Genomic DNA, 17,473 nt, shown 5'->3' on the forward strand with positions numbered 1-17,473 from the left:
ATGGGCTCCTCAAAACAACTGTCTAATGATCTGAAAACAAAGATTAGTCAACATAGTTGTTCAGGGGGAAGGATACAAAAATCTGTCTCAGAGATTTAACCTGTCAATTTCCACTGTGAGGAACATAGTAAGGAAATGGAAGAACACAGGTACAGTTCTTGTTAAGGCCAGAAGTGGCAGGCCAAGAAAAACATCAGAAAGGCAGAGAAGAAGAATGGTGAGATCAGTCAATGACAATCCTCAGACCACCTCCAGAGAGCTGCAGCATCAACTTGCTGCAGATGGTGTCACTGTGCATCGGTCAACTATACAACGCACTTTGCACAAGGAGAAGCTGTATGGGAGAGTGATGCGAAAGAGGCTGTTTCTACAAGCACGCCACAAACAGAGTCGGCTGAGGTATGCAAAAGCACATTTGGAGAAGACAATTTCTTTTTGGAAGAAGGTCCTGTGGACTGATGAAACCAAGATTGAGTTGTTTGGTCATACAAAAAGGCGTTATGCATGGCGGCCAAAAAACACAGCATTCCAAGAAAAACACTTGCTACCCACAGTAAAATTTGGTGGAGGTTCCGTCATGCTTTGGGGCTGTGTGGTCAATGCCGGCACCGGGAATCTTGTTAAAGTTGAGGGACACATGGATTCCTCTCAGTATCAGCAGATTCTTGACAATAATGTTCATGAATCAGTGACAAAGTTGAAGTAACGCAGGGGATGGATCTTTCAGCAAGACAATGATCCAAAACACTGCTCCAAATCTACTCAGGCATTCATGCAGAGGAACAATTACACTGTTCTGGAATGGCCATCCCAGTCCCCAGACCTGAATATCATTGAACATCTGTGGGATCATTTGAAGAGGGCTGTCCATGCTCAGCGACCATCAAACTTAACTGAACTGGAATTGTTTTGTAAAGAGGAATGGTCAAAAATACCTTCATCCAGGATCCAGGAAGTCATTAAAAGCTACAGGAGGCGACTAGAGGCTGTTATTTTTGCAAAAGGAGATTCTACTAAATATTAATGTCACTTTTCTGGTGGTGTGCCCATACTTATGCACCTGTCAAATTTTGTTTGAATGCAGATTGCACATTTTCTGTTAGTACAATAAACCTCATTTCAAGGCAGAAACATTACTGTGTCCAACAGTTATTAGATATATGAAACTGAAATAGCTGTTGCCAAAAAAAAACAATTTTTAGAAAACATTAAGCTTAAGATTAATAGGGGTGCCCAAACTTTTTCATATAACTGTATATGTGAAAAATAAAAAGTGTGTGAAAATCTGTGCAAACTAAATATAGACTACCGTTTATAATGGATTTCTTTATCATAAAGCTTTACTACTTCTTGTGCAGTCTTATGCTGCAGTATGTTGAAGCAAGTTAGCCAATTCGTCTGCCACTTCTGCACATGGTTTGTAGTCAAATCGGGAGGAACAGTAGTCCAGCAATTACTCCATTGGAATTGGCCAAATTCTACCTCCCATTACAACATGTAAGGGGTTGTCTTAGTAAACCACTGCATACAAGATTTATGTGCTTACAGCAATATAGATTCAGGTTCGGCACGCAGGATGCCGGCGGCTGCACTGTAGATTAAATGTGAGCGATTGAATAGAGGTTAGGTGGCTAGACTAATACCCTTACCTATTATGGTTGTGTAGGAGCAACATGCAGAAGAGCAGTTCTCTACTTACAAACCGTAATCTATACATAAAAGAATTAACCAGCAAATTTGATCTCGAAAGATTAATACTTAACAGATGCTTATGTTAATACTGTTACACAGCAAGAGTTGACTTGTGGGGAAGTGGTCATTAACAGACGCTTACTACATAAAGCTTTTTGTAGGATACGTGGCTGGAAGAGCCTTAAATAGGACGGTCATGGAAAACTGATCCTGAACGGAGACATAATACAGGTGCAGTATAACACTGGTGGTTTATGATACAGAAGATCCAGCACCTCAGAAGTGGAGCCACCAACCCCTCTAATCACACAGTTTGTGGCAAGGCTAAATGCTTCCTGAACTGAGTTGGCCACCTCTGAAGTATACTCACTCTACACTTACCCCATTGCCTTTCTACACCCTCACCAACAACCTCCTCAAATATTAAAATTGACCCGTTTTCTCTGAAACCAATCAGTGCACCGATCTTTCTACCTCTGCCATGGCACTGAACAGGAGCTTCAGAAGTAAGTGGACAGCTCGGAGCCTCCATAAGTGGGTATTCCTTCTTCCCGGCTTCTATACCAGAGGGCTTTACTTTTCACTCCAGAAAAAAGTGTTGCAGTAGGCTGTGCCAATCACAACTGCATACAGAACAGATATATTGCTAGCTTTCTACTAGGAAACAAATACTTGTGTCACAACCTAAGACATCTTAGTGCATGTTTTCCCTGTTGCAAATGTATACACAGGCTATATACAACATAACTAGATATACAGTGACCAGTACCATCGCACCTTGAAGAGGCAGCAAGAGTACACATCAACCTCCTCAAAGGTGAAGTGTTACACAAGGTGACTGAGGGCACTCAGCTGGCACCGGGTATAAACAGTGAGGTGTCCTGAGTGACTTTACAGAACCGAGTCTCTCTCAGTGACCGGTGAGAAGTGTCCACAGGATAGCAGCTAACCCATCACACGTCCTGAGCGCCAAGCCGACCATGTCTGTCTCCCACCTCCTGTAAAGAGATGCAAGTGTCCGAACTGTGGTATGGATGTCTTCTTCTCTGACTCGGAGTACCCAGGTAACAGGCATCTGAAAGAAGCATAGGCAAGAAGGCCAAAAAATTAGAAGTTTCTCCCCAGAAAAGATCTACGTGAATGACAGAGGAGTTAAACAATGAGACACAATGGAACAAAGGAAAGGACTAAAGAGTAAACTGGAGATGGAAGGAAAAAGGACAATGATTTAATGAGACATACAGGACTGTGCAAAGTTTTAGGCAGTTGTGGAAAAAATGCTACAAAGTAAGAATAGTACCAAAAATAGAAGTGTCAATAGTTTATTTTATATCAATTAACAAAATCCAAAAGGGAATGAAATTAAATTTATGTTTGGTGTGACCAGCCTTTGCCTTCAAAAGTGCATCAATTCTTCTAAGTAGACTTGCACATGGTTTTTGAAGAAACTCAGCAGGGAGGCTGTTCCAAACATCTTGGAGAACTAACCACAGATCTTCTGTATACTTTAGTAAACCCTTCAGTCTCTTATTGTAAACCCACACAGACTCGATTATGTTGAATTCAGGGTTTTGTGGGGCCACATCATCACTTTCAGTGCTCAATGTTCTTTTTTATGCTGAAGATATTGGTTAGGGACATTGACTGTATGTTTGGGCTGTGTTGTTCTATTGCAGAAAAAAATTGGTGCAAATCAGAAGACTCCGTGATGGCATTGCATAATGGATAAGTATATTTCTGTATTTCTCAGCACTGAGGACACCACTATGCTTGATCAAATCCACAACTTCATTTGAAATGCAGCCCCAAACTTGCAAGGAACCTCCACCATGCTACACTGTTGCCTGCAAACAAGAGACTCATTCTACCACTCTTCAGTCCCTATTAGTGATGAATGAATGTGCTCGGATAAAATGTTATCTAAGAATGCCCGGGTGTTATTAGAGTATCTTAGGTGTGCTCGAATAATAAGTTCACGTCCCCGCGGCTGCATGTTTCGCGGCTGTTAGGCAGTCTTCACATGGGTTGTGGCTATAACAGCTGCAAAACATGCAGCCGCAGTGACTCAAACATAATATCAGAGCACACCCAAGATCTTGTTCACCCATCACTAGTTCCTATGTTTTCATGCAGAGTTGAGTCACTTGTCCTGTTTTCATGTCAAGTTTATAGCTTTTCGGCTGCAGCTCCTCCTTGAAGTCCACTTCTGTTAGGACTTCTCTGAAAAGTACAGTAGATGAGTAACTCAATCCCAGTAGTTACTGTCAGTTTTGAGCAAAAGGCACTGCTGGACATCGGATTTTGAAGTCAAAAATGTTGAGTTGTTAATTGATAAAAATAAACCATTAACAATTCTATTAAAGCAATTTTACTATACAGCATCTTTTTCACACATGCCTAAAACTTTTGGACAGTGCTGGAAATTCAACAAAAGGTAGAAGTAGCTCCATATATTTAGTACATCAGATGACAGAATATACAGCCTCAACACACTTAAAGCCAAGAGGTCTGGCACAAAGAACCGTTTAAGGAACTAATGTCTTTGGCGGTCTAAGACTGGCCGTCTATGAAAACTAAGAACTAAAATCAGCAGATTCATATTTGTTAATAGCAATGATAGAGCAATAATCTGCAGTGCCAGGCTGTCATACCTAATCTTCAATCGGTATGGGTTGGGGGTCCGGAACAGCCACTGCGGATGGGCGGTAGAGAAGGAAACAACAAGATGGGTAGAGAAGAGGAGATTGAAGCAGAGATAGGAAAAAAAGAAGACAAATGGACAACAGGTGTAGAAAAAAAACATCACACAAGAGTGGCAGGACACAGCAGCAAGGCCAGACTACTCACGACATCAATGATGAAACAACGGATCATACCCCATGCCACTGAAAGAAAAAGGGGTATTCCCACACAAGAGCCAACATTTAGCATCAATCCACAGGCAGTAACTGCTGCAACCCACACTGCCCACTACATTCCCGATTTCTCCTACACGAGGTATGGACTGGGGCAGCATGGTCACGCATGACTTCTGCCAAATGCTTCCTCAATCACTCTCTTCAACGCAAGGATAGTCGTGCACAACCATTCAGTCCTGACAGTATTGAGAATGAATGGGGGATTGGGCCTCCCATGTTCTAGTAATTGGTGGAAGACCCAGTAGCAGGGCACATGGTGATAAGAGATTTATCACATAGTCGGGGGATAGATGACGAATGCCATTTATGAGAAAACATCTTTAAGGTTGGTAGGACGGCATCCACTTTATCTCCTCTTGCAGATGACAAAGAAATCTCTAAAGTTGCCTTAATGAACTTGACTGCAAAGGTTTCTAGATTGGAAACCCCACTTTTAAATCAGTCATTAGGACATTCTGGCCCACAGCTAATAGCCTGAGTGAAAGATGACATTACATTCAATGAAATCTGAGTAATGCTTTATTTCTAATTTGGTGGTGCAAAAAAAAAAAAAACACTTAGAAACTAGCTGCCATATTAAAAGGACTGTACTATAAAAGGGATAGAATAAATCATAGTAAGAACCTTTAAAATAATGCCTATAAATAGAGGTTCCTAACCTTTTTTTCAGTCATAAGTCACATTACTTACTAGTGGAAAAATATTGTTCTACATCTAAGAGTCAATTGCCAGCCTGGTGCCAAATACCAGTAATGGTTTCACATCCTGGCACAATATTTTAGAAGTGGTAGAACGTCTAAATAATTTACAAAGTTGAAGGCTTTTTTTCCGTAAACAAAGTTCATTGTACTCAATAGATCTTGGAATAACAATAAGTTCCACAATGCTGTCCTGTCTCTATCCTCTTTTGCTTCTTCCCCTGCCCAGGAGCTGTGGTATGATCAGACCATGTCCCTGTACGGTCAGACACAGCCATTACATGGCAGGGGCACATTTATAAGATTCTCAGCACGGGAACATTTTATTTATAACACATCCAATGGTGTAAGTTATTATTCCAAGATTAATTGATTAAAATGACCTTTGATCATGTGAAAACCTTTTTAACTAGTTATGTAGATGTAATGGGGAGCTTTATTATTAAACTTTGCCATTGCTCTGTGGGACTGTGGGCAGAATACAGGAGTGTATACTTGGCACAGGAGGTATATAGCAGGAATACTGTAGATTGTTCAGTGCACATAGATTACACTGGACGATGTGCTGCCGAGAATAATGGTCTATTCATATTCCAGTAGTAGATCATCATAAGCTGCCATTGTTCTCGCAGCGAGATTCTTATTCACACAGTACGATGTGCTGCCGAGGACGATGATCTTTTATTATCAAACAAAAAGATTACTTCACTTGACAAACGAGCGTTTTGCTCATTCACTGGGTGATCGGCAGCTTATTTAGACTGCACGATTATCGGGAGACAAGCGTTCCTAGAATTGCCTGGTCATGCTAATCGTGCTGTGCAGATGCACCTTACGTGAAAGGGCAGTTTTCGTGCATAACTACCAATACTAAAACTATAGCATACATGTAGGGAAACAAGATAAGGGTGGAACGGCAACTTACAGTCCTGTGTTATTCCATAGCTTCCCTCCATATACCACGCTAGCCTGCGAGCATGACAAGGGCCGGCCCTGGAAACATTCCACGTGCAGCTTCCACAGTGGGCACCGGCTCAGATTAGCTCACTTTTGGAATTACCCAATCAGTGCCATAAATATCCTGATGTTTTGAAGGGTACATGCCATCCTTGTGTTTAGGACAACAGCATGTAAGCCAAGAAGTGAATACACAACGCTGGCTGTATCGCATACCCCAAAACATAGACAAATATTGCTGAAAATCCGGTGATTGTAATGCCATTATTAGAATGTGCATAGAGTGGCCTTGCTGGGTTTTAGATCATGCAGCTGAAGCCACCCAAGTCAGATGCCTCCAAGCCAATTAGTACACAAAGCCCTGGAGAAAAGCTGCAACCATATGGGCATGCTAGTGGGCACCTGGGTTGCAGCAGGAGACCGGTAGGTAGCACAGTCAAGCGGAGCAGAAAGCAGTGAGCACAGCTGACACATAGTGAACATGAACTTTTACAGCAATTAAGTGACAAGTGAGAAAGGAAACAGACAAAAAGTGGGGTGAAAAGGATTAGATGGGATTGATAGGGAGAAGACATAGGGGGGTGAAGAGCTATATATGTACTTGGGATCAAAGACAAATGGTGGACTCCTGCGAGATCACAGAAGCTGTTGTGTGATGGCGCTGAGGCCGAAATTTGCAACTGAATTGTTAGGGTCCTGTTGGGAACAACGTAGAGAATCCACTACATGAAGCCTCAGATTAATGCGGTGCATGGAAAAAAGTAACCGAAGCAGAGAGGAGGAGATAATCCATACACAAAAGAAGAGAAGAATCAGACTTCATGAGATTTAGTACTGCCGTTCCTTATGAAAGGATCGTCACTCATTGCCTACAGGGAACTCGAGATCCACTCTGCGGCCTTCCAGTATACAGTACTGCTAAAAAAAAGCCTGTATTCATGTATGCCATAAGAAAGACCAAGGGAGCAGACATAACTTGCATCAGCAGGCAAGAAGTCAGTAGTGCTAGACCCTAGATCACTTCCTTATTGATTAAATATGGCGCAGTTGGAGATCTGCATAATCATCCCTAACCTTGCCCAACCTGACTTCCAAGATGAGCGCAAGGTCCTGCTGAGACAAGGCTAGACCTGTAAAAGGCAAGTAACTCACTACACAACATGTAAGAAACTCTACCTAGCCTTAGACTCCCCCATGGATCCTATCATTAACACTTTTACTACCATAGACCTCCAGGGATATTACAAATAACTCCTTAACCATCTCTGAACAGTAGAGTTACAGGAATACTCCCATCTCCAAGACCCTATCCCAATATGTAGTAGGTGGAATAACAATAATATAAGCAAATCCCTCCAATTAGAAATGTAGTATATGCTATGCCTCTTTCCTCATGTGCAGGCATTGCAGGATCTTAGCTAGTTGCTAGTGGTTGCAACCATGGATTCCTAAGGTCCTGCAATGCCTGCACATGAGGAAAGAGGCATAGCCTATAATATATTTCTTATTGGAGATATTTGCTAATGTTATTACCACACCTACTACATATTGGGATAGGATCTTAGAGATAGGAATACCCCTTTAAGTGTCCCATCACCACCATATTGGCTGCCAGGGATAAAAATATACATTCGTGGACACAATAATCAGCACCCTTGATTGTTAATTTACAAAAAGCCAATATCTCCAGAAACCAGTGAATATTGTGAATCATTAGATTATATTAATGGCATGTCCAAATACATTCAACAATAAGTTGAACAAGAATCGTACATGAATTCATTTCAACTAAGAAATAAAGAAGAATACAAGTATATGAAATGGACAGGATTAAAGGCCTCTGGAACTCTTGGCTGTGCAAGCTTTGGTAACAATGACAACATCCAAGGGCTTGGGTAGCCATCTGCGTTCTTCTTGCACCGGACTGCTGCTAGTTTCTTCCAGTACAATGCTCTCAAGCTCTTAAATATTTGCAGGGTCTTTTCCCCCAAAATTATTAAATCAGGGTACCATTAGTCCAAAATCATAATAAACTCCATAAAACCAATTTTATTCATTAATATTAAAATGCCACCAACCTGTGGCCATACCACACAAACTCACAAACACCGTGAATAAAAACTGGTACATTGTATAAATTGGGATATTATTCCCTAGAATGGTGCCTATGCTGATGCCTTCATAAACAGATTAGGTGCTGCAAATTTCTAGGTACAGAGATCTATGAAAGGATATAATTGCATTATCCATACATAATTAATCATAGATGGACATCATGCCAAATATATATTTCTTGCCGTCCGATGCGATTATACATGTTCTCTATTGTTTTTAAACACGGTGTGGGGAGTAGGTTTTCCCTATGTATAGGTGTGACCTTTGTTTAGATATTAGGGGTCCTTTAGTCAGTATCTGGGTAGAGGGACCCAATTAGTTCTGCAGGGTATATCTAGGGACCCTATGGCTAGCCATCGTTGAGCGAGGGCACCACAACCCTCCCCTTAGGGTGCCAACCCCGGCAGTCAGGAAGGCATCAGCATAGGCACCGTTCTAGGGAATAATATCCAAATTTATCCCCTGTACCAGTTTTTGTTAACGGTGTTTGTGAGTTTGTGTGGTATGGCCACAGGTTGGTGGCATTTTAATATTAATGAATAAAATCGGTTTTATGGGGTTTGTTATGATTTTGGGCAGGGTCTTTCCCCCCCTAGTACCAGATATCAGCTTTCTCCAAAGATTTTTAATTGGATTGTGATCAGGGCTATTTGCCGGTCAGATCGTTTTTCCTCGTTACCTGTTCTTGTGTACGTCTGGAGGAGATTTGAGACATTATTCTGCAAGGCCTGTTTTGATTGAATATAACCTACAATAGTTTTCTTGAGAGGATATTTTGTTCTAAAATGGTCCCATAATCCTCCGATTTCATTCTTCTCGTAACACGTTCAAGGTCTCAAGTCACTGGTGCAGCACAGCAGCTCTACAACATTATGGATCCTCTACCAAATTACATTATAGGTAGGGAAGACTTCATTGGCTTAATTTTGTAGTCAGTAATCATTACACTGGTCTGCATTGCCAATGAGCTCTAGTTTGGATTTATTCGCCCATACAATATGTATAGCCTGTCTCTGCAATGTCCAGTAACTCTTTTTATGCCTTAGTTGAAGCAGTAGGCTCCTCCTTGGCCTTCATCCATACAACCCTGCTTTGTGCACTGAGCAGCATATGGTGTGGGTTATCAATCCAGATGTCTCCAGCTCAGCCAGAAGTTCATTAGATGTTGTATTTGGTTACTCTGATACAATCTGAACCAACTTTCATAGTGTTCTCTCATCAATTCTCGTCTTTTCTCCACTTCTTGGAAGAATTCTTGACTGTTCCCTAAGTAGCAAACTACTTGATAACATTTAAAATGGTTGTGGCCAAGGTCTTTGGACATGGTCTTCTTCACTTTAAACTGCTGGTGCTTGGCAATAATAGCGCTTCTGATAAGCTTTAGTCATTGTGAAGAGGGAGATAAAACTGGCCTTTTTTAAGCATCACAAGCTTATTAGGTTAAATTCACATGCTACATATTTGGGGTGTATTCTCGGAGCAGATTTCCGTGCACAATATCTGTAGCATACCAGCAAGGTTAATGAGCACTTAAAAATCTCATCTACACTTTGTGGAACTTTTCTGTCCATAAATTGACCTGCTGTGTGAATTTTAAAATCCGCAGCATGTCAATTTTTTGTGCAGAACTCATTGTAGTCTTCACTCTTGCAAAACATCAGGTGAAAAATCCCAGAAAAACTTTGACGTGGAAATGCAACAGAAATGTTGCGGATATACAGCACAAAATCCACAACATATGTAACAAAAAACGTGATGTACGCACATGTTACTGTGCCAGCAAATTAATGAGATTTCTGAAATCTCATGCACACGCTGCTAATCGTTTTCTTGCAGATTTGAAGCTGCAGCTTATCCATTCTTTCAGAATTTTCTACCCATTTCCCAGCAAAAACGTGCATATTTTTCTGCATTGTTTTTTCTGCTAAAAGACAAATCTCTGATGCAGAAATGTCTGCAGCGAAAACTTACTGTGTGCATATTCCCCTAAGTTATTTTAGCACATTGCCACTGTGTCCTGGCATCGTTTTTTCAATTTTGTGTAATTTTTCCCCTTAAGTTAATTTTTTTTTTTTTTTATGTCTTGTGCTTTTTTTCTTTCAAACATATACATTTATGTATATCCAAGCACACACTATTTCAGGAGATATGTTACAATGTTGACCACAATTGCATCTACTCCTGAGCTCCGTCAGATCACCAGATTCAAAAGAAACACTAAATGTACAAAATGCGAAACAAAGCGCCGGTACTCTTCCGGTTTAGCATCATTCTTTGCTTAGCTCCCATGCCTTCTCATGATGCAAAACTGCAAACTATATAATGAATTCTGCCATATCTCTCCAGCCATTTGTCCCTTCCCCGAGCTCCCACCTTCTCAATGATATACATCTTGCTGTAAAACTAATGGCTTCCATTTATGGCCGGCAAATTTGCAAAGAGCAAAACGACTAACGTCTGCGTTGTCTGTAATATTTTGACAAAAGTGTTGCGGAAATATGCAAAAAAAATTCTAGAAGCAGACAAATAGCAAGGACAAGATTTATATTTCCACTAGTATCTGCAGAAGGGGAGGACGGTCCCTCAAAATGTTGTGGTCTCAGGAGGGGATGGCTTTCGACAGACATTTGTGCAATTAATTGGTTGCATATGTCACTCTTCCAGCAATGAGTGGAGAGAGACGTGCAGATACCTCTCTCATCACTGCAGATGGGGCACCAGCCAGAACTGGTGATCAGGGCCACCCGCAATGGAGACAGTGAGCATCTCATCCAGCAGAAATCTATGTAATCTCCCATGGACACGGCACAACTGTCACCTTTATATTTACAGTAATCCCTTTAAGTTCACAAGCCCTAATTTCTCATTATTCATAAACCATCCAGAGACGCCTCTACCAGACGATATGATGGGTCTGAAATTTTTGACTCACAGTAGGAGATAGTTAAAGAATGAAAGGGGAAATAAATAATGCAAGGAAAAGTAAGATGCATAAAATGGCTGTGTAACAAGAGAAGAGGCACCTAGCCAAGGAAAATGCGTGAACAGTGACACAAATAGAGGGAAAGCGTAAGAAAAAGACAGAGAGAAACATAGGGAGTCACAGCTGAATTTGGAGACAGACAAGGAGAGGGCATGTTTCCTAATCACATTCATTACAGGGTGTGTTCAGCTTTGGAAAATTAGTGGAACCCATCACTATAGATGGACGGGCAGCAGGAGAGTTCATGTTCAGGAGGCAGCCACTCACCGGCCAGGCAGCCCTCAGAGCCCCGCACATTGTCCAGAGCGTCCCGCAGTGTGACGTGAGCAGCATTGTTATTGTCACACTCTCTGCCAGTCCTCTGCCCTGCAACAGAGTTAAGGAAGTTAGAGGTGGGCAGGGTAGGGCACAAGACAGACTGCCCAAGGTATCTAGTGTGCACTGTAAGAAGAGGAAGAGAGTTGTGGACATCAGCAGAGATGCCATGCAGGAATGACAGGCGCAAAAAAAAGTCAACAGAAGACATGCAGAATAATGGTATAGAGTGACAGTACGAGAAGGTGAGTGCAGGTGCCCTGTATGCTGATGGTGGACCCGACGAGCACAGGGACATGTAGGCAGGGAGGAACATGCACATGGGACATTCAGGAAAGTAAATGCTGGGAGTGTTACCATCATCCTCCTCCGGGGATGCAAATTCCTCCTCTGTGACATTTCCCTAGGAGAAATTTAAAAAAAAGTAACGTCAGTGGTGCATTATACAGTCAGTTAATCGAGAGCCGCTAACACTCCCCCATCTGACCCCACACAGGTCCTAACCGTGCAGGTCTTAGCTATGCACAGCTCATAGTTTGGTACCTCTGCATCCATTTCCTCTGCAGACACAGTCACAAAATGTCCCTCTGGTGAGAGCTATGAAAGAGGAGAGGAGTTAATTACTTCATGTGATGACCAGGTAATAGTCCACAGACAAAACCCCTGTCAGGCCTTACCTCCCCTTCTTCAGAGGGGGATCCACTGGGAGCCATAGGAGGCGATGGTGTGATCCCCCCTTCCTCTTCCTCCATTATACCTGCTGTGTAGGACCCAGACATGGAGGACACTGTGTCTGTGCTGAGCTGGGACTGCTGGCTGTGGGACGAGGCCATGGACATTACGGACTGCGCCAGGCTACTGCTTAAGGGGTCTGCGCAAAAGATGAGGGTGGAGGATGGCAGAAGAGGAAGTATTGAAAAATAAAGAGGACAATGTAAAAAAGGGGGGTAGAGAGCAGTGAGAGTGAAAAGTAGTATTAAAGGCGAGACCGAAGAATGGAAGGGCAAAACAGATACAAAAACCCCCCCGCCCCCCCAGAAAAACCAGTATGTGATGGGCAAGGTAGAGGGCACAGAACAAGGGGCATGGAGTGGGTGAGGAGTACAATTAAATGGTTATAGAATTAAAGAAGGCCACAGTGACATCTTGTGGTCAAATCAAGTATATACAATTGTCCTACCTAGAAGACAACAAGCTATAAACACAGTGAGGCTGCCACCTTGTGGTCGAGACCAGTTCCTAGAACACCCTAGCTAACCAAACACTGCCAATCAATGACATAGGTTGGATAGTCCAGTGAGGGTTGCAGTAGTTCTAGGCCTGAGACGTAGTGAAACCCAATCAGTCAATGTTTACAATTCTTGGTGGATTCTTCATTACAATAATTACAACAATTTTGTTAACTTATTGAACTTTATTTATATTCAAAAGCAAAATGTCTGACCTTCTGGAGAGGTGATGGTGGAGGACAGCGGCGTTCCAGTGCAGGAAGACTGGTCAATGGCTCCTGACGATGAGAGAGTCACATTCTCACTTTCTGGAGTTGCTCCACATTCCTGAGAAGTGGAAGTATATTCATTACTGCCACATAGTCTTAGCTCTGTAGATGGACTCAATAGCACCCATCCCAGGTCTCCCCAAACTATGTGTGCATTGCAGGACCTTCGGTATCCATGGTTACGACCACTAGCAACTAGCGGTCACTATATCAGTGGTCGTAACCATGGATACCCAAGATCCTACAATGCCTGCACATGAGAAAAGAGACATAGTGAACCAGAAAAACTATACTACATCTCTAATTAGAGGCATTTGCTAATATTATTACCCCTACTACATATTGGGATAGGATCTTAGAGATGGGAATACCCCTTTAAGGTCCATGAATCACATACTTGTTCTATCCCTGTCTTTCACCGATAGATCTGTACCCATTATAGTCTATGCTGCTGGCAACATGTCTGTGGACCAAGTGATCAGCCAAAAAAAATAATGGTCTGTTTTTGATCTAATTCAAAATTACCCATACAAGTCTGCAGGTCTGTGAATATTACTGACAGCACATACCGCCTGCAGGAGGAGGAGGACAGGCGAAGATTAAAGTTCATTTATTGTTTCATCCGAGAAAATCACAGATTAAAAACTGACACATTAACCACACACGTGCGAAACTCATCAAAACCACTAATGGATAAATAATAAAACTTTAAAATAGCTGTGCAGCAGTAAGACGCTGACAAGTTGCCCAGATATTTTTGTGTCTGGGAATTGTGGTCGTGCGAGACAGGTCACTGCAGCCCCAACCTTACTCATGCATCATCTACTGCCAGTGATGGGATGTTAATAACAAATAATGCTACATGGGACTGCCTACTAAATGTAACCAAACACTAACCAAGACTCAAAGTACTGGAGGCGGAGTAATGAAGAGATCCATATTATTACAAAGGACTGGCGCATGACTTATTCCTTCCAAAGACCATACTAAGGACCAGGGGGCACTCATTGCGGGTGGAAGAAAGGTGATTCCGACAGCTAAGCAGGCAAGGGTTCTTTACAGTTAGAGCGGTCAGACCCGACCACAGGAGGTAGTAATGGCAGACACTATTATAACAGCTTTTATAAAAGGGCTGGATGACTTCCTCAATCACAAAGGTGTGGGATATAGTTAAATTAGTGACAAAACGTATACGTGGTGGAGAAAGGTTGAACTTGATGGACCTAGGTCATTTTTTTTTTCAACCTATATAACATTAACCCCTTCATGACCCAGCCTATTTTAACCTTAAAGACCTTGCCGTTTTTTGCAATTCTGACCAGTGTCCCTTTATGAGGTAATAACTCGGGAACGCTTCAACGGATCCTAGCGGTTCTGAGATTGTTTTTTCGTGACATATTGGGCTTCATGTTAGTGGTAAATTTAGGTCAATAAATTCTGTGTTTATTTGTGATAAAAACGGAAATTTGGCGAAAATTGAAAATTTCGCAATTTTCACATTTTGAATTTTTATTCTGTTAAACCAGAGAGTTATGTGACACAAAATAGTTAATAAATAACATTTCCCACATGTTTACTTTACATCAGCACAATTTTGGAAACAAATTTTTTTTTGCTAGGAAGTTATAAGGGTTAAAATTTGACCAGCGATTTCTCATTTTTACAATGAAATTTACAAAACCATTTTTTTTAGGGACCACCTCACATTTGAAGTCAGTTTGAGGGGTCTGTATGGCTGAAAATACCCAAAAGTGACACCATTCTAAAAACTGCACCCCTCAAGGTGCACAAAACCACATTCCAGAAGTTTATTAACCCTTCAGGTGCTTCACAGCAGCAGAAGCAACATGGAAGGAAAAAATGAACATTTAACTTTTTAGTCACAAAAATGATCTTTCAGCAACAATTTTTTTATTTTCCCAATGGTAAAAAGAGAAACTGAACCACGAAAGTTGTTGTCCAATTTGTCCTGAGTACGCTGATACCTCATATGTGGGGGTAAACCACTGTTTGGGCGCACGGCAGGGCTTGGAAGGGAAGGAGCGCCATTTGACTTTTTGAATGAAAAATTGGCTGCACTCTTTAGCGGACACCATGTCACATTTGGAGAGCCCCCGTGTGCCTAAAAATTGGAGCTCCCCCACAAGTGACCCCATTTTGGAAACTAGACCCCCCCAAGGAACTTATCTAGATGCATACTGAGCACTTTAAACCCCCAGGTGCTTCACAGAAGTTTATAATGCAGAGCCATGAAAATAAAAAATAATTTTTCTTTTCTCAAAAATGATTTTTTAGCCTGGAATTTCCTATTTTGCCAATGGTAATAGGAGAAATTGGACCCCAAATGTTGTTGTCCAGTTTGTCCTGAGTACGCAGATACCCCATATGTGGGGGTAAACCACTGTTTGGGCGCACGGCAGGGCTCAGAAGGGAAGGCACACCATTTGGCTTTTTAAATGGAAAATTTGCTCCAATCATTAGCGGACACCATGTCGCGTTTGGAGAGCCCCTGTGTGCCTAAACATTGGAGATCCCCCACAAATGACCCCATTTTGGAAACTAGACCCCCAAAGGAACTAATCTAGATGTGTGGTGAGCACTTTGAACCCTCAAGTGCTTCACAGAAGTTTATAACGCAGAGCCATGAAAATAAAAAAAAAAAAAATTTCTTTTCTCAAAAATGATTTTTTAGCCCGCAATTTTTTAATTTTCCCAAGGGTAACAGGAGAAATTTGACCCCAATATTTGTTGTCCAGTTTCTCCTGAGTACGGTGATACCCCATATGTGGGAGTAAACTATTATTTGGGAACTTGCCGGGGCTCGGAAGTGAAGTAGTGACGTTTTGAAATACCGACTTTGATGGAATGCTCTGTGGGAGTCACGTTGCGTTTGCAGAGCCCCTGATGTGACTAAACAGTAGAAACCCCCCACAAGTGACCCCATTTCGGAAACTAGACCCCGAAATGAAATTATCTAGATATGTGGTGAGCACTTTCAACCCCCAAGTGCTTCACAGAAGTTTATAACGCAGAGCCGTGAAAATAATAAATACGTTTTCTTTCCTCAAAAATAATTTTTTAGCCCAGAATTTTTTATTTTCCCAAGGGTTACAGGAGAAATTGGACCCCAAAAGTTGTTGTCCAGTTTCTCCTGAGTATGCTGATACCCCATGTGTGGGGGTAAACCACTGTTTGGGCACACGTGGGGGCTCAGAAGGGAAGTAGTGACTTTTGAAATGCAGACTTTGATGGAATGGTCTGCGGGCGTCACGTTGCGTTTGCAGAGCCCCTGGTGTGCCTAAACAGTAGAAACCCCCAACAAGTGACCCCATTTTGGAAACTAGACCCCCAAAGGAACTTATCTAGATATGTGGTGAGCACTTTGAACCCCCAAGTGCTTCACAGACGTTTACAACGCAGAGCCGTGAAAATAAAAAATCATTTTTCTTTCCTCAAAAATGATGTTTTAGCAAGCAATTTTTTATTTTCCCAAGGGTAACAGGAGAAATTGGACCCCAGTAATTGTTGCACAGTTTGTCCTGAGTATGCTGGTACCCCATATGTGGGGGTAAACCACTGTTTGGGCACACGTCGGGGCTCGGAAGTGAGGGAGCACCATTTGACTTTTTGAATACAAGATTGGCTGGAATCAATGGTGGCGCCATGTTGCGTTTGGAGACCCCCTGATGTGCCTAAACAGTGGAAACCCCTCAATTCTAACTCCAACACACCCCTAAACCTTATCCCAACTGTAGCCGTAACCCTAATCACAACCCTAACCCCAACACACCCCTAACCACAACCCTAACCCTAAGGCTATGTGCCAACGTTGCGGATTCGTATGAGATTTTTCAGCACCATTTTTGAAAAATCCGCGGGTAAAAGGCACTGCGTTTTACCTGCGGATTTACCGCGGATTACCAGTGTTTTTTGTGCGGATTTCACCTGCGGATTCCTATTGAGGAACAGGTGTAAAACGCTGCGGAATCCGCACAAAGAATTGACATGCTGCGGAAAATACAACGCAGCGTTCCCGCGCTGTATTTTCCGCACCATGGGCACAGCGGATTTGGTTTTCCATATGTTTACATGGTACTGTAAACCTGATGGAACACTGCTGCGGATCCGCAGCCAAATCCGCACCGTGTGCACATAGCCTAATTCTAAAGGTATGTGCACACGCTGCGGAAAACGCTGCGGATCCGCAGCAGTTTCCCATGAGTTTACAGTTCAATGTAAACCTATGGGAAACAAAAATCGCTGTACACATGCTGCAGAAAAACTGCACGGAAACGCA

The 17,473-nt window shown here is 42.2% G+C and overlaps 1 protein-coding gene across 3 annotated transcripts in view; it reads right to left on the reverse strand.

Annotated features, from left to right (window-relative positions):
• Positions 1-2,248: 2,248 nt before the first annotated feature.
• The window catches only part of RNF157 (ring finger protein 157), a 47,875-nt gene continuing 32,650 nt past the window's right edge, over positions 2,249-17,473 (reverse strand). The window contains exons 15-21 of one of the 3 annotated variants that reach the window (XM_069752073.1): positions 13,123-13,234; positions 12,356-12,549; positions 12,222-12,275; positions 12,036-12,081; positions 11,631-11,729; positions 4,344-4,384; positions 2,249-2,767 (exon numbers count right to left, since the gene is read on the reverse strand). In XM_069752073.1, coding sequence (XP_069608174.1) covers positions 4,344-4,384; positions 11,631-11,729; positions 12,036-12,081; positions 12,222-12,275; positions 12,356-12,549; positions 13,123-13,234 — 546 coding nt within the window. In that variant the 3' untranslated portion in view covers positions 2,249-2,767. The remainder of the gene's footprint in view (positions 2,768-4,343; positions 4,385-11,630; positions 11,730-12,035; positions 12,082-12,221; positions 12,276-12,355; positions 12,550-13,122; positions 13,235-17,473) is intronic. The other 2 variants (XM_069752071.1, XM_069752074.1) reach the window with 2 other exon arrangements.

This window comes from Ranitomeya imitator, chromosome 2, assembly GCF_032444005.1.
Source record: "Ranitomeya imitator isolate aRanImi1 chromosome 2, aRanImi1.pri, whole genome shotgun sequence".
Classification (NCBI taxonomy): domain Eukaryota; kingdom Metazoa; phylum Chordata; class Amphibia; order Anura; family Dendrobatidae; genus Ranitomeya; species Ranitomeya imitator.